Source organism: Salvelinus fontinalis, chromosome 12 (genome assembly GCF_029448725.1).
Source record: "Salvelinus fontinalis isolate EN_2023a chromosome 12, ASM2944872v1, whole genome shotgun sequence".
Lineage (NCBI taxonomy): Eukaryota > Metazoa > Chordata > Actinopteri > Salmoniformes > Salmonidae > Salvelinus > Salvelinus fontinalis.
This window is the reverse complement of record NC_074676.1, coordinates 49,546,254-49,569,452: the sequence shown is the minus strand read 5'-3', so window position 1 is coordinate 49,569,452 and position 23,199 is coordinate 49,546,254. Positions and strand designations below refer to the sequence as shown.

The window sequence follows — 23,199 nt, the reverse complement described above, 5'->3', positions numbered from 1 at the left end:
TCAGCCTTCTGAGTGTATATCAATTCCTGAGAAAATTTTGATTGCGAAGGCTACCAATGAGGCTAAGCGAAATGGAAGGACCTAATGGTTCCTCATTGAGTGTAGATGCTAAGTGCTTTAACCTGTTGGGGATGGGGGCGCTGTTTAGACTATTTATGCTAATGTGGCTAATTTTTTAAACGGCTTCCCACAAAATCCTTGATCGTACAATATGCATATTATTATTATTATTGGATAGAAAACAGTCTATAGTTTCTATAGGAGTTGAAATTTTGTCTCTAAGTGGAACAGAGCCCATTCTACAGCAATTTCCCTGACATGGAGTCAGATTTGAGAAACGTTGGCCACTTTTCTGAAGTCATTTAAACGGGCACTGTCGTTGCTATGACTATACGGACACTTCTTACGTCTTCCCCTGGATGCCTTTACGTGATGACGATTCCAACGGGCTCGATTGCTCGTTCACAGGCACTACAAATGAAAAAAACCTTTAGCTAGCAAGTCTTTTCTTGCTGCGTAACGCGCGTGGAAGACACCGACCCTCTCCTGTTCCAAGCATTAGTTTAGCCTGTTATATTTCTCCGGTCATCTTTTCACTCGTTATAGGAGTTACAAACATCACAAAGTAGTTAATTTAAAGCGTTTTATAGCAATTTATATCCGTTTAGTGCGATTTTGGGACATTTATTTTTGCAACGATGTGAAAAGTTGGGAACGCTTTTCAGTTCATCCCGAACGTAGTTGACATTTCCACATGGCAAGAGGACAGCTTTCCACCAAAAGACGATTTCTCCCAAGAAAGGATCCTTTGCCCAAGATACTGATGGAAGAACAGCTCAAGGTAGGACATTTTTATTATGATAAATCGTGTTTCTGTCGAAACATTTTAGTGGCTTAGGACGCCATGTTTTTTGACGTAGCTTCGCTTGGCGCAAACTGTATTGAAAAGTAAGGATAAATTAAAAAATGTAATAACGCAATTGTATTAAGAATTAAATTGTCTATCAATCCCTGTCCACCCTATATTTTTTAGTCACGTTTATGAGTATTTATGTATAAGAGTAGATCACTGTCTAAGTGGCGCAAGGACGTTTTCTTTACCAGCTTGTCTACATTTCACATTGTCTAACCATGATTTTGGTGGCTAAATATAAACATTTTCGATCAAACTGTATATGCATGTTGTAATGTGATGTTACAGGAGTGTCATCGGAAGAATTCTGAGAAGGTTAGTGAAAAAATTAATATCTTTTGGCGATGTTGACTTTTATCGCTCACTTTGGCTAGAATCAATGCTGGGCTGCTATGTGCTATGTGCTACGCTAATATAACGATTTATTGTGTTTTCGCTGTAAGACACTTAGAAAATCTGAAATATTGTCTGTATTCACAGGATCTGTGTCTTTCGATTCGTGTATGCTGTGTATTTTTACGAAATGTTTGATGATTAGTAGTTAGGTAAACACGTTGCTCATTGTAATTATTCTAGTCCATTTGTGATGGTGGGTGCAATTGTAAACTATGCCATATACCTGAAATATGCACTTTTTTCTAACAAAACCTATCCCATACCATAAATATGTTATCAGACTGTCATCTAATGAGTTTTTTTGTTGGTTAGGGGCTATAAATATCTTAGTTTAGCCGAATTGGTGATGGCTACTGGTGTTGGTGGACAAATAAAAGATGGTGGAATATGCTAATGTGTTTTTAGGTAATAGATGTACATCTTTACATATTGTGTCTTCCCTGTAAAACATTTTAAAAATCGGAAATGTTGACTGGATTCATAAGATCTGTGTCTTTCATTAGCTGTATTGGACTTTAATGTGTGAAAGTTAAATATTTTAAAAAAATATTTTTTTTGAATTTCGCGGCACTGGTTTTTCAGTGGGGGGGGGGGGGGGTGTGCCGCTAGCGCCACGCTGATCCTAGACAGGTTAATGGAGCACTATGAGGCCTGTCTGAATCCCTACTGGAGGAGAGAGAAGCAGGCAGGCCAGGCTGAGGGACAGATGTAGGCCTAGCTTCAGAAACATTGATCTTCCTTCAGCTATCTAGAAGACCCTGGGAGTCCTGTCTACCTGGTGAACAGCGGGCCCCATGGGATCCCTGTCTACCCGGTGAACAGCGGGCCCCCTGGGAGTCCTGTCTAACTGATGAACAGCAGACCCCCTGGGATCCCTGTCGACATGGTGAACAGCAGGGCCCCTGGGAGTCCTGTCTAACTGATGAACAGCAGGCCCCCTGGGAGTCCTGTCTAACTGATGAACAGCAGGCCCCCTGGGAGTCCTGTCTAACTGATGAACAGCAGACCCCCTGGGATCCCTGTCGACATGGTGAACAGCAGGGCCCCTGGGAGTCCTGTCTAACTGATGAACAGCAGGCCCCCTGGGAGTCCTGTCTAACTGATGAACAGCAGGCCCCCTGGGAGTCCTGTCTAACTGACGAACAGCAGGGCCCCTGGGAGTCCTGTCTAACTGGTGAACAGTGGGCCCCCTGGGAGTCCTGTCTAACTGATGAACAGCAGGCCCACTGGGAGTCCTGTCTAACTGATGAACAGTGAGCCCTGTCTAACTGATGAACAGCAGGGCCCCTGGGAGTCCTGTCTAACTGATGAACAGCAGGGCCCCTGGGAGTCCTGTCTAACTGATGAACAGCAGTCCCCCTGGGAGTCCTGTCTAACTGGTGAACAGCAAGGCCCCTGGGAGTCTTGTCTAACTGATGAACAGCAGGCCCCCTGGGATCCCTGTCTAACTGATGAACAGTGAGCCCTGTCTAACTGGTGAACAGCAGGGCCCCTGGAAGTCCTGTCTAACTGATGAACAGCAGGGCCCCTGGGAGTCCTGTCTACCCGGTGAACAGCGGGCCCCCTGGGAGTCCTGTCTAACTGATGAACAGCAGGGCCCCTGGGAGTCCTGTCTAACTGGTGAACAGCAGACCCCGTGGGAGTCCTGTCTAACTGATGAACAGCAGGGCCCCTGGGAGTCCTGTCTAACTGGTGAACAGCAGACCCCCTGGGAGTCCTGTCTAACTGATGAACAGCAGACCCCCTGGGAGTCCTGTCTAACTGGTGAACAGCAGGGCCCCTGGGAGTCCTGTCTAACTGATGAACAGCAGGGCCCCTGGGAGTCCTGTCTAACTGATGGACAGCAGGCCCCCTGGGAGTCCTGTCTAACTGATGAACAGCAGGCCCCCTGGGAGTCCTGTCTAACTGATGAACAGCAGGCCCACTGGGAGTCCTGTCTAACTGATGAACAGCAGGGCCGCTGGGAGTCCTGTCTAACTGATGAACAACAGGGCCCCTGGGAGTCCTGTCTAACTGATGAACAGCAGTCCCCCTGGGAGTTCTGTCTAACTGATGAACAACAGGGCCCCTGGGAGTCCTGTCTAACTGATGAACAGCAGTCCCCCTGGGAGTCCTGTCTAACTGATGAACAACAGGGCCCCTGGGAGTCCTGTCTAACTGGTGAACAGCAGGCCCCCTGGGAGTCCTGTCTAACTGATGAACAGCAGTCCCCCTGGGAGTCCTGTCTAACTGATGAACAGCAGCCCCCCTGGGAGTCCTGTCTAACTGGTGAACAGCAGGGCCCCTGGGAGTTCTGTCTAAGTGATGAACAGCAGGCCCCCTGGGAGTCCTGTCTAACTGATGAACAGCAGACCCTCTGGAAGTCCTGTCTAACTGGTGAACAGCAGGGCCCCTGGGAGTCCTGTCTAACTGGTGAACAGCAAGGCCCCTGGGAGTCCTGTCTAACTGATGAACAGCAGGCCCCCTGGGAGTCCTGTCTAACTGGTGAACAGCAGGCCCCTGGGAGTTCTGTCTAACTGATGAACAGCAGGCCCCCTGGGAGTCCTGTCTAACTGATGAACAGCAGACCCTCTGGAAGTCCTGTCTAACTGATGAACAGCAGGCCCCCTGGGAGTCCTGTCTAACTGATGAACAGCAGGCCCCTGGGAGTCCTGTCTAACTGATGAACAGCAGACCCTCTGGAAGTCCTGTCTAACTGATGAACAGCAGGCCCCCTGGGAGTCCTGTCTAACTGATGAACAGCAGCCCCCCTGGGAGTCCTGTCTAACTGGTGAACAGCAGGGCCCCTGGGAGTCCTGTCTAACTGATGAACAGCAGGCCCCTTGGGAGTCCTGTCTAACTGATGAACAGCAGGCCCCCTCAGGATCTTCAAGAAGATATCCAGCTACGCCAACCAAGAAGTGTCTCTCTTCCCACCCTAAATGAACAAGCCCTCCCTTTGTCCTTGGACAAACTTTAACCCCTCCTATTAGAAAGGGCTGTGGAGCAGGGAGTTGTGTGAAGAACCTCAAAGCCTTCCAGAGGAGAAAGGCTTTTGAAGGCAAAACCCAGGGATTATGTGGAGATCCCTTACGGTTTCTCCTGTGGGCCCCCACAAAACTGGCACAAAAGAGAAATCAGTCCTCCTTTTCACAGTCCATCACAGTAACCGCCCCCATTGAGATGTAAAATGATCGGGAAATTGATACGGGATCACTCCGATGGAATCAGACTGATAAAGGTGATGGTGATAGGAGAATCCTTTTTTCATTTAAATGGGTAGAGATAGGGCTACTTGAAGTCTTGTTAACCACTCCAACTTAGCTCTAAAAAGGAGCACTATAGGCCTCATTTGCATGAGGTTCCATATCGCTGTAAGGGTGTTGAATAAAATATATAGATAGATTGGCTTTATCAACTATTATGACAGTTGAAACTATATAATAAAACACACTGTTGTTGAAATCAAAGGATACATCCAGTGGTGGAAAAGGTATTAAATGGTCATACTTGAGTAAAAGTAAAGATAAATTAACAGAAAACGACTCAAGTAAAAGTCAGTCACCCAGTAAAATACTACTTGAGCAAAAGTCTAAAAGTATTTTGTTTTAAATATACTTAAGTATCAAAAGAACATCTAATTGCTAAAAATGTACTTAAGTATCAAAAGTAAAAGTATAAACCATTTCAACTTCTTTATATTACTTATTTTACTATGCAAGTCAGTTAAGAACAAATTCTTATTTTCAATGATGGCCTAGGAACAGTGGGTTAACTGCCTTGTTCAGGGGCAAAACAACAGATTTCTACCTTGTCAGCTCAGGGATTCGATCTCGCAACCTTTCGGTTACAATTACAAGGCTCTAACCACTAAGCTACCTGCCGCCCCTGACAGGCAGTCCTACCCTTCAACATTCAGACATAATTTACAAACAAAGCATGTGTTTAGTGAGTCCGGCAGATCAGAGGCAGTAGGGATGACCAGGGATGTTCTCTTGATAAGCGGGTGAATTAGACTTTTTTCCTGTCCTGCTAAGCATTGAAAATGTACCAAGTACCTTTGGGTGTCAGGGAACATGTATGGAGAAAATATTGTATAATTTTTTTTTAGGAACGTAGTGAAGTAAAAGTTGTCAAAAAATATAAATAGTAAAGTAAAGTACAGATACCCCCGCAAAATACTTAAGTAGTACTTTAAAGTATTTTTACTAAAGTACTTTACACCACTGAATAATTCTAAATGAAAAAGCTGTCTCAAGCCATCTTTTAGAAGCTTGTTTTTCCATTAAACAACCATGTTTCCCCATCCTGTAAGGGTACTTGTCTTTTAAGCAGCACTAATCTTGAAAGGCCAATCACAACTGTCAGCAACAATACAATCATCCCTCAATACCCTTCATCCAGCAAAGTGGCTACTATCCCCTGAAAAATGCATTGACTAATTAAAGTACCATCCCCAACTAAGGAAACCCCCGATGTGTTGGGTGACAGTCAATATAGGGGTCAGTCTCAAGAGAACATGTGTGGGGCTCCATTAAAAGTAGGGTGGTCTCCCCTAAAGAGCCCTGTCTATCCCTTGTGTGTCGTTGCACCGTTCAAAAGCACACCTTTGTTTTGGGGGCCCGTAACTCGACTTAACGGTGGGATGAACAAGAAAAGGGACTCCCTAATCCTATTAGTGTAGCACCTGAGCTGGAATGGCTAATCCTGTTTAAACTCACTCCACAGGCTCTGTAATCTCCCCATGTCCTGGTGTACAGCTGGCTCCACCGCCGTCCCGAGGTGAGACCGCGCTTAAGCATCGCACCGGAGCGAAGGCCGAGCGCCGAGAGATCCCGCCGCCACCTGGGTTACCGCTGTCCGGGTTTCACACACCACCAAGTATCTCCCCCAGGTATTGTCAGGTATTCATACTTCCCTACTGTAAAGGCATACAGTGGTGGAAAATATATTAAATTGTCATACTTGAGTAAAAGTAAAGATACCTTCATAGAAAATGACTTAAGTAAAAGTGAAAGTCACCCAGTAAAATACTACTTGAGTAAAAGTCTAAAAGTGTTTGGTTTTAAATGCAATTGCTAAAATAGACTTAAGTATCAAAAGTAAAAGTAGAAATCATTTCAAATTCCTTATATTAAGCAAACCAGATGGCACGGTTTTCTTGTTTTTTTAAATTTATGTATAGCCGGTGGCACACTCCAACACTCAGACATCATTTACAAATGAAGCATTTGTGTTTAGTGAATCCACCAGATCAGCGGCAGTAGGGATGACCAGGGATGTTCTCTTGATAAGTGTGTGTGAATTGGACAATTTTCTTGTCCAGCTAAAGCATTCAAAATGTAACAAGTACTTTTGGGTGTCAGGGAACATGTATGGAGTAACAAGTACTTTTGGGTGTGAGGGAACATGTATGGAGTAACAAGTACTTTCGGGTGTGAGGGAACATGTATGGAGTAACAAGTACTTTCGGGTGTGAGGGAACATGTATGGAGTAACAAGTACTTTTGGGTGTGAGGGAACATGTATGGAGTAACAAGTACTTTTGGGTGTGAAGGAACATGTATGGAGTAACAAGTACTTTTGGGTGTGAGGGAACATGTATGGAGTAACAAGTACTTTTGGGTGTGAGGGAACATGTATGGAGTAACAAGTACTTTTGGGTGTGAGGGAACATGTATGGAGTAACAAGTACTTTTGGGTGTCAGGGAACATGTATGGAGTAACAAGTACTTTTGGGTGTGAGGGAACATGCATGGAGTAACAAGTACTTTTGGGTGTGAGGGAACATGTATGGAGTAACAAGTACTTTTGGGTGTCAGGGAACATGTATGGAGTAACAAGTACTTTTGGGTGTGAGGGAACATGTATGGAGTAACAAGTACTTTTGGGTGTCAGGGAACATGTATGGAGTAACAAGTACTTTTGGGTGTGAGGGAACATGTATGGAGTAACAAGTACTTTTGGGTGTGAGGGAACATGTATGGAGTAACAAGTACTTTTGGGTGTCAGGGAACATGTATGGAGTAACAAGTACTTTTGGGTGTGAGGGAACATGTATGGAGTAACAAGTACTTTTGGGTGTCAGGGAACATGTATGGAGTAACAAGTACATCATTTTCTTTCAGATTGTAGTTAAGTAAAAGTAAAAGTAGTCAAAAGTATAAAAGTAAAGTACAGATAACTCAAAAAAAACGACTTAAGTACTTTCCACAACTGCAGGCATTCAGATGCGTAGAGATGTTATTGTGAGGTGTTCTCCTGCAGGGTAGGCCAAAAGGGCAGATTGCAGATGCATTGGGAAGCGGTATTTCTATACATTTTAGTTGGCTTTGTGCGTTTGAGGTTAATGTGCTCAGAATGTAGTATTTCCTATAAAGTACAGTGTTACGCTGAAACTGTTCTTTTAAATGTGCAGAGAGGAATTTAATCAAGAGAAAACAATGAAGGGTAATTATAGTGGTATGCAGTCATAAGATGCAGTGCCCCAGTATTAGTGTTAATAATATCTCCCATATCACCACACTTTGCTTCCACGTCTTCAATTGTGCACATTTCTATACAATTGTTTTATTTTCAAGCTCCGCTTGTCCTAAATGAAGAGACTGAATCCCAAACAAACATATCTAAACCGTGAGACTGCAACAATTCTCTCACCGATCTTTGTAACCAACTTTAAGTGATTCTGGAGCATGCGCTGTGACAACCCTCACCCCGTTTCCATTCTAGTCATGTTCCCTCTCCTGTTACTGCCACTGTCCCAGTCTTCAAACACGTCTCTCTCTCTCGTGCGCGCTCAACAGGCCTGTCTGCTAACACTCTGATCAGTCAAGAGGTCACCTCCATTAGTCTCTCTGTGATTCAGGACTTCAGTGTCACAAGAAACACAGAAAATGTCAATTCTTTGCAAAGCTCAACGTGATTGCCGGAGATATTAAAGGATTCACGTCAGCCCATTTCTAGCTCTGTGACCGGAGAGGAAAAAGAGCACCAAAAGGTGCCAGTACAGCATGTGCAGTTGTTGAAATCAAATCACCTCAGTTGATATGAAAGTCCGGTGCCATAGCTGACATCAGTTCACACACGGAATCGTCACTGACCCAATAAGTACTGCAAAAGACCATAATACCAAGCCGGGTGGAAAAACTGTCCTTTTGTGCAGCTTAAAGCTCTCATCTCTTCTTTTCAGATCACAAGCATCCTCACTGGATGATGTACTTAGCCATAAAACTTTAGTGTCCTAATAAACAAAATGGTGTAAATTTGAAGCGTAATTTCATTGAATATTTTGTAGAGATTGAGAGAGATTGTTAAAAAGTATGCGATATGGAAAATGATTTATAAATGACCATCTATGATGAAGGAATGAGACACAGGGACAACAGAAGGTTCTGCAGTGGGTTATACAACACCTTCTCCGACTACTGTATATGTCAGAAGATGCATCTTGGGAAATGTATGCTGTGCTGACATCACTGGGGGATACTAATCATCAGATTCTACAGCCAAATGGAAGGCTTTTCATTCATATTTACTTGGCATTAATAAAAAATGGTCTAAGAGAAGGACATATTATCCTCTTACACCCTTTTACCCCGTGCCTTCCTAACATATTCATTATTAGGAACAATGTACACTTCTGTCTGTACTCCCTCCCTCCCACTCTCCATGAGAACGACAGGCTCTGTACCCAACTCCCTCCCTCTCACCCTCCATGAGAACGACAGGCTCTGTACCCTACTCCCTCCCTCCCACTCTCCATGAGAACGACAGGCTCTGTACCCAACTCCCTCCCTCCCACTCTCCATGAGAACGACAGGCTCTGTACCCAACTCCCTCCCTCCCACTCTCCATGAGAACGACAGGCTCTGTACCCAACTCCCTCCCTCCCACTCCCCATGAGAACGACAGGCTCTGTACCCAACTCCCTCCCTCCCACTCTCCATGAGAACGACAGGCTCTGTACCCAACTCCCTCCCTCCCACTCTCCATGAGAACGACAGGCTCTGTACCCAACTCCCTCCCTCTCACCCTCCATGAGAACGACAGGCTCTGTACCCTACTCCCTCCCTCCCACTCTCCATGAGAACGACAGGCTCTGTACCCAACTCCCTCCCTCCCACTCTCCATGAGAACGACAGGCTCTGTACCCAACTCCCTCCCTCCCACTCTCCATGAGAACGACAGGCTCTGTACCCAACTCCCTCCCTCCCACTCCCCAGGAGAACGACAGGCTCTGTACCCAACTCCCTCCCTCCCACTCTCCATGAGAACGACAGGCTCTGTACCCAACTCCCTCCCTCCCACTCCCCAGGAGAACGACAGGCTCTGTACCCAACTCCCTCCCTCCCACCCTCCATGAGAACGACAGGCTCTGTACCCAACTCCCTCCCTCCCACCCTCCATGAGAACGACAGGCTCTGTACCCAACTCCCTCCCTCCCACTCTCCATGAGAACGACAGGCTCTGTACCCAACTCCCTCCCTCCCACTCCCCATGAGAACGACAGGCTCTGTACCCAACTCCCTCCCTCCCACTCTCCATGAGAACGACAGGCTCTGTACCCAACTCCCTCCCTCCCACTCTCCATGAGAACGACAGGCTCTGTACCCAACTCCCTCCCTCCCACTCTCCATGAGAACGACAGGCTCTGTACCCAACTCCCTCCCTCCCACTCTCCATGAGAACGATAGGCTCTGTACCCAACTCCCTCTCTCCCACTCTCCATGAGATCGACAGGCTCTGTACCCAACTCCCTCTCTCCCACTCTCCATGAGAACGACAGGCTCTGTACCCTACTCCCTCCCTCCCACTCTCCATGAGAACGACAGGCTCTGTACCCAACTCCCTCCCTCCCACTCTCCATGAGAACGACAGGCTCTGTACCCTACTCCCTCCCTCCCACTCTCCATGAGAACGACAGGCTCTGTACCCAACTCCCTCCCTCCCACTCTCCATGAGAACGACAGGCTCTGTACCCTACTCCCTCCCTCTCACCCTTCATGAGAACGACAGGCTTGACATGTCTGCTATTCTGAAAAGAAAGCTCCCAGATGACTTGGGCCCAATGCTACACTTTCACAAGCTTCTCATTCTCTGTCTCCGTTCTTTCTCTCTCCAAATCTCTAGTTGTTTAAAGGTCAACACTGACTGTGGTATAGCAAATCCCTGCCCTCTCACTTCAAGACAGAACCACGTGAGCCAAAATCATCGCTCGTTCACCCCATCACACAGTCACGGCAGGCTAAGAAGAAACAGGTGAGGGCCTACGATGCACAACAGTCACAACAGTCGTCCTGCAGATCGACCAGGACTGTCAGGTCACACCGCACATGACTGTCAAATAACTGTCAAATCTAGGCTAAAACCTAGTCCAAACAAGCGTCGTCCAAGCATCCCATTACAAAAACCTAAATTCCCTGCAGTCAATTGTAACGAAGTGCGTACAATACCGGAATCATAAAAGTGTAAGAAACCTGATCAGAATTACATTCACTGATTGTGAGGAGACCAGACTCTTATATTCAACCTCATTAGGTCTGGATTTCTCCCAATTCACATGTCAGGCTGCTACTCTATCCTGAGGTAAATGGTTTTCCGATGTCCTGGTTTCTTTTACTCTCAAAAACAAGTATGTATGATGGTCTGGTTGAAATGCTAGTGTTGGCCGCAGAACTGTGACAAACACGTCTTGTTTTAGCTGTGTATTACTCTTCTCATTGAGGTATTCATATTGAACTCATAGGCTTAATATACATTTCGCAACATTTCGTTTTGCTGTTTTTTTTGTTTTTTTTGCACACTACTTTGCACACACACAAATGTTTGTGATTTATTCAAACATGCTGTTGTCATGGAAAATTGTAATTGTATGTGTCCACATTGTATGTGACTAACCTGTCCTATTATAATCTCCTGTTCTTGGGAGTATAATCCTGTGTTGTAAACCAGTTTGCTCAAGTGTCCTTGTATAGATAAAAAGGGAACTGAGTCCCGCACAAGAACAGAAACTGTAAAGAGATGTGCTTATCACCCAATGCTTCAGAATTCACACTGTCTACACTGCTCTGTGTACCTCTGTTATTCTCTCTGAGCTCAGAAAAAAAGAATCTTGGTTTGACTTGGACTCCAGCAGATCCTTATTTGATATATCCACCACAAGGTATTTTCCATATTGTTATTGGCACCAATCTCCAAAGCCCAACAGAAAAACATATTCATTGTGAACTACTAAACATTTTGGCTTGCACTATAACATGCTAAATAAACTACTGTATACATCAACAACTCACTAATTCCTTGTTTCAGAATCAACTAAAGAACTGCATGACCCATTTAATGTTACCTAATACCTACACACAGTGTAAGATTTCTAACAGCGAGTTGTCCTTCTGGTGCAGACTGTTTTCTGTACTCCATGTATTTGAGCTTACGATTGTGTAGTGGTACTACTTGACAAAGTGTGAGGCGTATAGTATAAAACTGATTTATGTTCTTTTATTTTCTTCATCTACGAAAACAAGTGGGCTAATCAAGGAGATATGAAAAAAATTGCGACATTGAAATCCAAATAAACACACGTTATTTTTTCTGTAAATCACTAATCAATATCAAAATAGCGGAAGAAATGTTGTTAACATTTCAATAAAAAAACACGTTAAGCGGTTATATATTTAGCTATATAATCCTCTGTATGTTGCCCAGCAACCAAGCATTTATTTAACGGAGATCAATATAGAAATGCAGTAATTAAAATTATAATAATTCAAACCTGTTTTTCAAAAATGTAAAACAAAGACATATTAACATGTTAACATATCATAATAATTGAATCCAGAAAAAATATATATAAATAAATATAATCAAAAACTACAAATATCAATTGTCTTGAAAGATATTTGACCAAGCGACAGATTTCCTTTTTTTATTGTTCAATTTTAGTAAACTTAATAGTCAACCAATCAATAAAATGATTGCAACAATGGAAACATTGAAAGCTGAAATATAGGTCTATGCCGATCTATATACGGTAGGCTGTTCTTCATTCTGTTACTTTCTGGCCGCCATTTACGTCAAGTTTACAAGACTACCTTTGGGGGTTGAGGGTTGGACGATAATACACAGGATATTTTGTTTAATCAGTGAAGCATATCCTTCTACGTGGTGATATAAACATGATTAACGTCTTCTAATCTATGCCTCAATCCAGAACTAACACTTAAATTCAAAGTACACATCTGTGCTAATACATTCCTGCGTACCTTTTCACAGAAATACAATTAACATACCAGAACATCAACAAATCCTTCCTGTGAGACCGGTTTAACCCTTCTTAATTATTTTACAGTCTGAAGTGCACTCTTTTTTCACTGGGAAGGAACCTTGATTTGTTTCCGTTGTGTCATTTTTAGTTTAATCAAACCTTTATTAAGTGTGCAACGTAGAAAGCATAGTAAAAGGCTCAAGGACTCAACCCTGTGAATCTCTGTTGGAGGGAAGGATAGTGAGGTTAGAATCCTGCTACAGCAGTACAGTAGAGGTCATCTCTATGACTTCACTGATTCAGTTGAGTGTTTAATTAATTGCTCGTACATATATATTCGACATACACCCTACGGATGGAGCAACATCTTGTTCAATCCCATTACCAATATATTCTCTTTGTCCGGCCAAACAAGTGAACGTTGAAGGAAAATCTCTTTGAGAGAAGTCGTAAAAGTCTTACAGGCAATATGCAGGTACTGCTGAAGCCTTCCTGTCTCTTAGACTGCCTGTATTTAATATGCTTCCCTACCCTCTGTTTCCCTACACATTCAACCGGGCGAGTTTGTCATTGACGTAACATGTTGTTTTCGTGATTGTATATGGTGCTGCGTGTGTACCAAGAGGATGCAAAAGTGGCTTCTTATTTTGAAAGGGTGCTCCAACTCCCCACAAGTAATCCACCACTTCATAACTCTACATAAATGGATGAGCGAAGGACATTTACCTAAAAACGGTGTAAAATGCCTTTTATAGTTCTGAAGGAACAACTCCACTCTCCATTATAGTAATTCAATTCATTATCTTCTGAGGATATAAGCCAAATCACAGCCTGAAGAAGGGATAATGAAGAGAGAGGGAGAGCTTTATGCCCAAAGTACATCAATAAACGTAAACTATTACCGCAGAATCACTTAGGAAAACACCATCGTTACTTTTACGAGCGGCAGTCCAAATTCAACAACGGGCATTACATTTATCAAATGATGGGCAATATTTTTACAAGCAAGAAGCCATTAGGATGTTCATGTTCAAGCAATTAACTGTTGTCCGGTTTAATTGTGTTTGGCGGTAAAGTTATATAGGAACAGAATTACATCTATATACACGTAAATCACATTAACAGTGTTCATATAACGGGCAGGAAAGCGTAAAAAGACATGATAGCAGTACACCAGCAACATCTAAAATAATTCAGAGCTAGTTTCAGAGCTAGTTTCAGAGCTAGTTTCAGAGTTAGTTTCAGAGCTAGTTTCAGAGCTAGTTTCAGAGCTAGTTTCAGAGCTAGTTTCAGAGCTAGTTTCAGAGTTAGTTTCAGAGTTAGTTTCAGAGTTAGTTTCAGAGCTAGTTTCAGAGCTAGTTTCAGAGCTAGTTTCAGAGCTAGTTTCAGAGCTAGTTTCAGAGTTAGTTTCAGAGCTAGTTTCAGAGCTAGTTTCAGAGCTAGTTTCAGAGTTAGTTTCAGAGCTAGTTTCAGAGTTAGTTTCAGAGTTAGTTTCAGAGCTAGTTTCAGAGCTAGTTTCAGAGCTAGTTTCAGAGCTAGTTTCAGAGCTAGTTTCAGAGCTAGTTTCAGAGTTAGTTTCAGAGCTAGTTTCAGAGCTAGTTTCAGAGTTAGTTTCAGAGCTAGTTTCAGAGTTAGTTTCAGAGTTAGTTTCAGAGTTATTTTCAGAGCTAGCACAGTACTCAAGAAAGGACAAGCGAACGGCGAGAGAAGCAGATAGACTGGACTCTCATCCCCTGGAGGCTTTCGAAAGGTAACACTGTTCCAATATATCCTAAATCTGCTAAATTAAAGAAACCGACAACTGATTTTTTTATGGCAACAAAAATGTGCAAAGCAAAAGTCCATAGGCCTATCCTGGGCTGAGAGTGGTGGAGAGAACGCAACACCAGTTTGCACAGTTCAAACATAATAAATGCAGTATGTGGTTAGGGGGCTTTACTCACAACCCTGATTCCCTTTTTGAAAATGTTGCAGTTCAGTTCTGAACACCTAGCGAAGTTCAACGTATCTAGCTCTCTTGGTACACAAGACTGCTTATGTGCAAAGAGAATGTGGGTCAGGCATTTAAATGCATGAGCATTGTATAAGGAATGACGAAGTGCTGATAAGCACTGTTGGGAGGTACATTTTTTTTTAAATAAAATAAACAACAGTAAAAGGTCTTACAAATGGCCATTTACCTTTTGATTCCAAATAAAAAAGCTATGCTGAATAAATGAAACGGCAGCCATTACTCGTTGTTCTTCACTATTTGAGATCCTAATGGCAAGATAGTCTGCTCTGCGCCATGCGGAACAAGGACGACAAACTCGCCACGTAGTTTACTGTCTGCCACCAATGTGACCAGTACAGTCATATTCAGTGTCTCGACACAGGTGGGGGACAATGGAAGGGAGGTTCACAAGAAGTTGGTGACAGACTGACTGAACAAACAGGACATCTGAGTCACAAGAAACTCTACATTTGTTCAGCACCCATGTCTCAGAGAGATAATAGAAGAACAGAAAAGCAATACCCTCCTGTCCAGAGTCTAAATGTGTAATCTCTGACACATCAAACGCAATTTCACAAACAACCATCTAGGCCATTGCCTAAGTCAAAAATACTATACTTTCAAAGGATTCTATATTTTTCTAACAAATTGTGATGCGTCAGTAGAGTAATATAGACAATCATTGTTAGATACAAATAACTGAAGAATGCTAATGTTTTCGTCTAGCATTTAACATGAGGACAAGGAAAGTAAACTAGCCGATTCATCATGTCCGACATTAGCATAACCTTGATTAACATTGGAAATGAAATGCTGTATCCTACCAAATGAAACAGGCTTTGAACTCATACACTCTCAGGGTCATTTTATTTAATGAAGCTTTGAACCTAGATTACTGATTAGCAAATTCCTCTTTCATACCAATTGCTTTTGTAGATATTATGCACCAACTTTAATCTTTAATGAGATGTAAGAGCCCTTTAATGTTACATTGTGCCAGGCCATTAACGTCCAATTCAATGTAAAAAATAATTAATTTCACTCCAGGCCAATTTTCAGATTTGGAAGTGAAACTTTTTTTTGCATTTTCATTAAGATGGGCATACGGTCTTATATTTTCTAGAGAAGATGAAAAAAAGTGAAATAAATTTTTTGTCAACGTTTTTTCCAGATTTTCTTCCACTAGCCTGCTACTAAAGTCTCTTGGAGGATGAATTCTAAATTCAGAGACAAACGAGTTATTGACTTATAATTAAAAAACAGGAACCTTCATTGGAATAGTTAGAAACAGAGATGGCCTTCCATTTTATTTAAATGAGGAGGCAGTTCAAATGGCTCCACATTAGGGCTGTCTAAAAGGAGGTTGTGTTTCGTACAGTGAACATAGCAGACAATATTTTCATTTAATCAAATTCCCTAACTAACAAATATGCTGAGGCTTGTGCTCTGTCATGGAAAATGCCCATTTCCCAGGATGAAAAAAAAGGAGGAACATTTATCAAGACACAAATCAATTACGTATATACATTTATTATGTCCTCTTAGTCTATGGCGGTCTCTCAATTACAGTATAGTACTGTGAAAAAACATCAGTGTTTCCACAGCAACTGTCCCAATCATGGCATAGACCTGTAGTCTCAACCCTGTCGAAAACTCAACCCTGTTTTGTTGAGGGTACAGTACATTCCTGTCCATGCTCATGTCATGAAGTACTGGCGAGAAAGTGGCATTGGTTTTTGACCTTCAGAAATGGGTCTCCCATTAAAGAGACAAAACAGTAGAGAGTGCTTTGTGTTATCCAAGGAATTGTAGATTTCATACACAGAGAAGTAGGGATGGCATTGCATGTCGCCTCTCTCATGAAACCTAAAATTAATTACGAGCGCATAGAGGGATGCTGAGTTGTACACACCCAGACCAAGTGACCCGTAAAGTGCTGTCCAATTTAAATTGAAAACTCAATTGATGTCAAATGACTAGATAGATAAACTGGGAACAGATTTAGGACAGTTTGCTGCTGCCTGTGTGCGAGGGGCCAGTGTGGTTTCAATGCAGAACCCCATTAGAGAAACACAATGCATTACACTTCATTCAGCACTTAGACACCGATGCCATGTCTTCATATCTGAAGCCTTAAAACAGTTAAACAGGAATTTCATTTTTACTGTAGCTAACAAATGTAACTTTTCATTACATTTTTGTAATTTTTGTGTTACAAATACAAGAAATCAGCTACAGTAGAAATGCCAACACATTGTAGTAGACATAACAGCAGTACAAAGAGAGGAGGAAGAAGCCCTTTGGGAACAACCACTACCTGTATATGTACTGTTTGAACCATGAGAAACATGGCATTTTTGCAACCTCGCTTTTTCTAACCAGCATAAGCAAAAACATGAATTCTACATCAATAACAAATACAAATGTACGTATTTTAACATTTCTTTAAACAGCTCTAAAATCAGCTACTTAGTCCTTAAAATGCAGTGGTTCTAGTCCTGTATTCAGAGGACATATATATATTTAAATCGGCCCATTGGTGAATGTGAGCAGAGCATTGTGGGAAGAAAACATGCGATTCATTCCAGTTCTCTCCCCTTGTCCATCAGTTTTGGCATTGAGCCAAGTGATGCTTCTCCACTTTCAAAGGTGTGAGGTTAAAGCACAATTATATTGTGAGTGCAGTTAAAGTTCTGAATTTTCTTATTAAATTCTTGCTTTAAGATAGAAAAACTCTGTCAACACCAATTGATCATTGACTGTTGTTCAAGCTAGATTCAATTTAGCTTGAAAACCATTTGACACAATGAAACGGTTATTGGTAACTTGCTGTAATCATCGTCCCTGTTCCTTTGTCTTGGCTCTCGATACAACAAAAATTAAGGTCTTCCAACAATGAATGAGAAAATGGCGGACCATGTTGCTGAGCAGAGCAAAACCTATCCAACGCCACCTAGAGGAACCTCAAGCTACCATTGCATAGCCACAAACTCCAAGGTCATACCACCTCAAGCCGATTTTCATGATTTGAAAAGTGTTCCCTTGGTCATTGACTTCAAAGCTTCCCCCCAAAAAACTACAATCATTGAGTACAATATAATCTGGTGTGTCCTCCCAGACCAGCTACCACTACCATTTCCCTTCAATACTCCCCAATAACCTTAGTGAAACTAGGTCAGAAAGGAGGGGACCTTATGAGGAAAGCAGATATAACAAAGCATGGCGTTAAGTTTAGTTTAGTAGGCAGAATGGAGGGCCACAGTATCAAATCATATTATTTCTTAGAGTAAATCAGTCAGATAGCTTTCCATGTCGCACAGCTAATAGCTATTCAATTTACTCATAAGTTACATAGCAATGACAACATGCTGAAACCCAGGGAGGAGAGTACATAAGAAAATACGGATGACAGTGCCATGTCAGTGGAAAGGCTGTTCAACTGATGACAAGGGAAGTTCCTTATATAAACCAATCATTTTCAGGGCATTTGATCCACTCTATGCGCAGTGATTTTTTACAAATGTAATTTTAGCATTTATAAAAAATTCCAGAGTTTCGCATATAAAACTCGGGCAATAAGAAAGATGTTTAAGAACTACAAATATTATTCCAATCTTAAAATAAATCCTTTCAAACCATAGATAAGTCCCCAATAAAACGAATCGATTTGGGCAATAAGCTTTACATAAAGCAATCTCCTTAATAAATATGTGCTTAGGTAAGACTTGATTATTCAAACTACTAATTTTGTAACGGACACTGTGATATGAAATGACAGTTATCCGGAAATATGTTGTTAAAATGCATGTAATAATTTTGTATAGATAACTTTGACATTTGAGTCATTTAGCAGACCAGAGAGACTTACAGGAGCAATTAGGGTTAAGTGCCTTTCTCAAGGACACATCGACAGATTTTTCACCTAGTCGCCTCTGGGATTTGATTACTCGCCCAACGCTCTTAACCGCTGGGCTACCTGCCGCTCAAGATCAGTTAAGAGATTATACTTTGGTATCTCTTACTGAGGTCAATATCAAATAAATTCGAAGAAATGCAACCGTGATACACCAATACACCAACCAATAAACCAACCAATACACAAACCAATACACAAACCAATACACCAACCAATACACAAACCAATACACAAACCAATACACCAATGCATCGTTATACTATTTGGATTGAATTTGTGATGCAAATTGTATCTGTGGCGTAGAAATCAAGTGAAGAAGTAGCCATTTCAGTAGTTTGTGTTTGAAGATGTAGAGCAGGGTATGTCAGTGTATCTGATTCCTCACTAAGGCCCTTCACTTGTAAACGCCGAAGCCATACTAGCCTGTTCTTCTTTTAATCCTTCCTATGCGTCTGATTTTCTAGCCTCTCTAATACCACATAATATAAACCACATCACAGATAGTTGGAAACTCCTTCTAAGACCAACAACCAAACAATATTACATATGAACTGTTTAAATTCATACATTTCTGTGTAATTGGCTATTTTGTTTTCAATCAACAGAAAGTTTTCCCGAAGTCATACAAATAAAACAACTATCACATGTATATTACATGTCTATTGCTTTTTCATCACACATTTTTAGTTAAATGTTAAGGTGAATGAGGATTATTTTTATTTTTTTACAATTCTGCTTACAGCATTCTATGATTGCTATGGGAAAAGACAGATTCTTATTCCAACACCACTTAACAACTGGCTTTAAAAAACTAAACTACAGTACTACTATTGCCAAAGCCACTAGGTTATCAATGATGTACACAACTTTAATCCCCTTTATAGAAGTATACAGGAGACTCATGTACCTCTCACATGATTTTGCTTTTTGTGTAGGAAGCCGCAAAGATCACTGTTATGTGACAAGGTAGCAAATTCACTGTCATCCAATAAGCTCCACTTGGGCTTCAAACAGTCATTTCTGCCCAGCCAAGACAAGTTATTTCCAGTTCTACAAAAGTACGGCGGTCTTGAAGCCACAGGAGGTTTGTGGCACCTTAATTGGAGAGGACGGGCTCATGATAATGGCTGGAGCGGAATTGGTGGAATGGTATCAAATACATCAAACACATGGTTCCATATGTTTGATTCCATATCATTTGCTCCGCTTCGGCCATTATTATGAGCCGTCTTCCCCTTAGCAGCCTCCTGTGCTTGAAGCAGCCATGGATGGATTGTGTTGCACTGGAATCCATTCTGAATACGGTGTTATGTTCGCTCATCAAATCAAAATGTATTTGTCACATGCTTTGTAAACAACAGGGCGTAGACTAACAGTGACATGCTTACTTAAGGCCCTTCCCAACAACGCAGGGAGACGAAAAAGAGAAAGGAATAACTAATGAATTCAACATGCTCCAAATATGTAGACATATTTCATTTTCTTTCTTTTGTTTCATCTCTGTACTCTGCCATAAAAAAATATCTTGATTTTTAAGGAGATTTTTTCTATTTTTTATTTATTTAACCTTTATTTAGCTAGGCAAGACAGTTAAGAACATATTCTTATTTACAATGACAGCCTACCCCTAACCCGGACGATGCTGGGCCAAGTGTGCTCCGCCCTATGGGACTCCAATCACAGCCGGTTGTGATACAGCCTGGAACCGAACCAAGGTCTGTAGTAACGCCTCTAGCACTGAGATGCAGTGCCTTAGACCGGATGTTAATTTGAAAAATTAGCTCAAAATATATACACATCATCTTCATAAATTGTGGGAAAACTTACCACAAAAGCTTGTTTTTGACAGTAAATTGCTCTCTAAACTTTACAAGGAACTAAGTCTGATGAAACCTTTCTAAGTTCTACTGGCATAGTTCCAGTGATTCGAATATTGCAAGTCCCAGCACAAACAATTTCACAAGAGTTCAAAACGTATGGAATTTCCTTCTTAATGGCTTCACGCTATTATTGATCTTTACCTTCTTTCTTTCATTAACTAACTGGAAAGGGCTATATCATGTTAAAAATAATTCCTACAGCTCCAGAACAAAATATCCAAACATCAACGTGCTCTGGAGTGAACTGACGAGATAAAATGAAACAAGTGTGTGATTTTCTGTGAGAACAAAACTTTGCATGTCAATAGAATGACATGGTTTATGGTAGAGTTGTGTACATGTAACCGCATGTATTAAGCATTTTAATCCGAGTTTTGCGGTGATGTGTATCTTAGTGGATATCGCTATAGTCTTAGTTTATAATGGCATGCAAAGTCACATTTAGCCTAGGCATGCAGTATTTTATCACACTTCAAATGCAACTTCGTAATCAAAAACTACAAACACAATGTATGTTGAACGCAATGTGAAAACGTTGTGAATGTGAAACCTGAAAGCCTGGCTATATGTCATAAATCAAGTTAAATCATGCCTTGAGGGGTCTGTTTTTTTACACAGGGAGATGTGATAATTGGGGTAAAAACAACAAGAGTTATTTAAGTGATTTAATTAGGCCTAATGAATAGAAGCAACCCCTGGGATAAATAAATACAACGTGCAGGTCAAATGTATCTCCCTAATAAAAAGTATTATGTTTTGTTAAAGAAGGAATTGTAACTTTTTCTAGGCCTAGTCAAAGAATTGACGTTATGGGGGAAACTTAATTATTGAGATAAGGTGAGCATGGTTTAAGGGGCTTTTGAATGCGCTGGGCTATTTGTGGAGCCGTTTTTTTTTAGTTTAGACTATATGTCCGGATCTTTTGAAGCGTGATTCACGGATGATCTATCCAAAAATGTAAATTCACATCACTGAAAGTTGACTTGTACAATTCCTTACCTGTGGTTTGTGCTGTTCCAGTAGACTGCATATCTGTCTGATATTATTTTGCTATCGTCCGCCCATACCGCGACCCAAGATAAGAGGGCAACAACCATAAGAGTCAACTCCATTTGAAAAGCTAAACAGTTCTTGTCCATTACGAATAAAGGGCGATATAATTCGTCGCGTTGTTGTCTATAAATTATGCTGAGTCAACTACAGTGTTTCCCACTGCTGTTCAAATGGACCTGGTGTTATTCATGATGCACGAGGTTGGTTGCGGTCCACATTCACATTCCAGGTACTCTCAGCTGCAGTTTTTCGTCTTCAGTTGAAGATTTACAATGTAGGCCCATGTAGCTATACATTCCCAATCGTGAGAACATTAGTGAGAAGTCCACGCAGATGCAGCACTGACTATGAAGTTAAATTTGATTATGTACCATGAAGGTTCATCAATGTATGACTCGGCTCGTTGATCTCCTTTTGCACGGCAAGCCCTTACAATAACTATTCAAATCCATTTTCTTCAATAACTGTAAGTGATGAATGCCTTATTTGAACACATTGCGCGACATTCATCATATCTTGTTTATTATTCACTGACGCCAAGTATACAGCTGTTTGTCCTTTAAATCCATTCCTTTCCAGCATGGCATAGGCTACTTTCTAAAACTTTCCTCGTCGTAAATAGAACTCGCAAACATCCATTCAGCAATGTGTCCTTCAATTTATGGTCTTCCAAATCAATATGCTTTTTATTCTAAACATTTGCACACTTAACGATGTCTATTCAACGCAATGTTTTTCGGTCCGTTTTGTGAGATACAATGTCAAGCGACCGATTCTTGTTCTTTCAGAAGAAACTCAAAATATCACAATGTTGCAGCAGAGGGATAGAAATCCAAGCCAGTCACACAAACGTCCTGCTCTTTTCCGCAACTATTTCATGTCGTCCGTGGTTACTGTCCTCAGTTTTATTCTCAGGCAAAAGTTATCAATATGATAAGTTGCCTTCTTGATACGTGTTTACTGCGTCACCCATGCAACGCCACTACCAAAGCATGAAGCGGAGAAACTGGAACACCGCATCAATTGCGAAGTTGCTGCTGCTATTCCTGTGTCGTTTGGGGTTGCTGTGGAGAAAAGGCCAATTTCGCTTCATGTCTGGTATCGCTCTACTGTCGTCCCTGTGTGTGGTGTACAGACCAGTGGAGCTGACATTATTTCCCCCCTTTTTAGTCACGGTGGTTTTTCTCTTGCGCGTCCTGTTCCTCCTTTAGCACATGGCTTGCTTCCTCTAGCCGCGGCACTCTCTCCATTCACGGCTCCTCCAGACAGCTGGGCGGGGCTGAGACACCGGCCAGATAGGAGCCCCAAAACTTCTAGGACCCTTACAATTTCTGAAAGTTTCAGAATAGTTGTGGATACTGTTATCAGGTTATAAATAGCTTATAACTCTAGCCTACAATTATAGCCAAACATGTATATTTGTATGTGCCAACTATTTGTATACATTTTTTCATCCTGTAAAAATGTCTCTCAGTCTAATGAAATCTTTTTACAGTAGTATTTTCATCCACTTGTTATGGTGATGTCATTTAGTCATTTGCAAAATGACTGTTAAATTAATCATCTGTGTTTGTGTGTGTAGCAGCAGCATATGTGGTGAGTCTGAAAATGTGTGTCTGTGTGTGTGTTGGTTATTCTATCCTTGTGGGGACCTAAATCCCCCAGTCCCCACAAGGATAGTAAAATAAGGAAAATTCTCCCTCTGTGGGACATTTCCCATGGCCCCATGAAAATACTATTTTCAGCTTAGTTGTTAGGGTTAGATGTTAGGTTTAGGGGTTGGAGTTAGGGAAAATTGGATTTTGA

General features: G+C 41.7%; 1 protein-coding gene across 1 annotated transcript in view; it reads right to left on the bottom strand.

The window, feature by feature from the left end:
- LOC129867572 (ephrin-A2-like) overlaps positions 1-22,681 on the bottom strand; it is a 311,989-nt gene extending 289,308 nt beyond the window's left edge. The window contains exon 1 of the mRNA XM_055941058.1: positions 21,340-22,681. Within this exon, the coding sequence (XP_055797033.1) occupies positions 21,340-21,479 (140 nt within the window). The 5' untranslated portion in view covers positions 21,480-22,681. The remainder of the gene's footprint in view (positions 1-21,339) is intronic.
- Between the last annotated feature and the right edge of the window lie 518 nt (positions 22,682-23,199).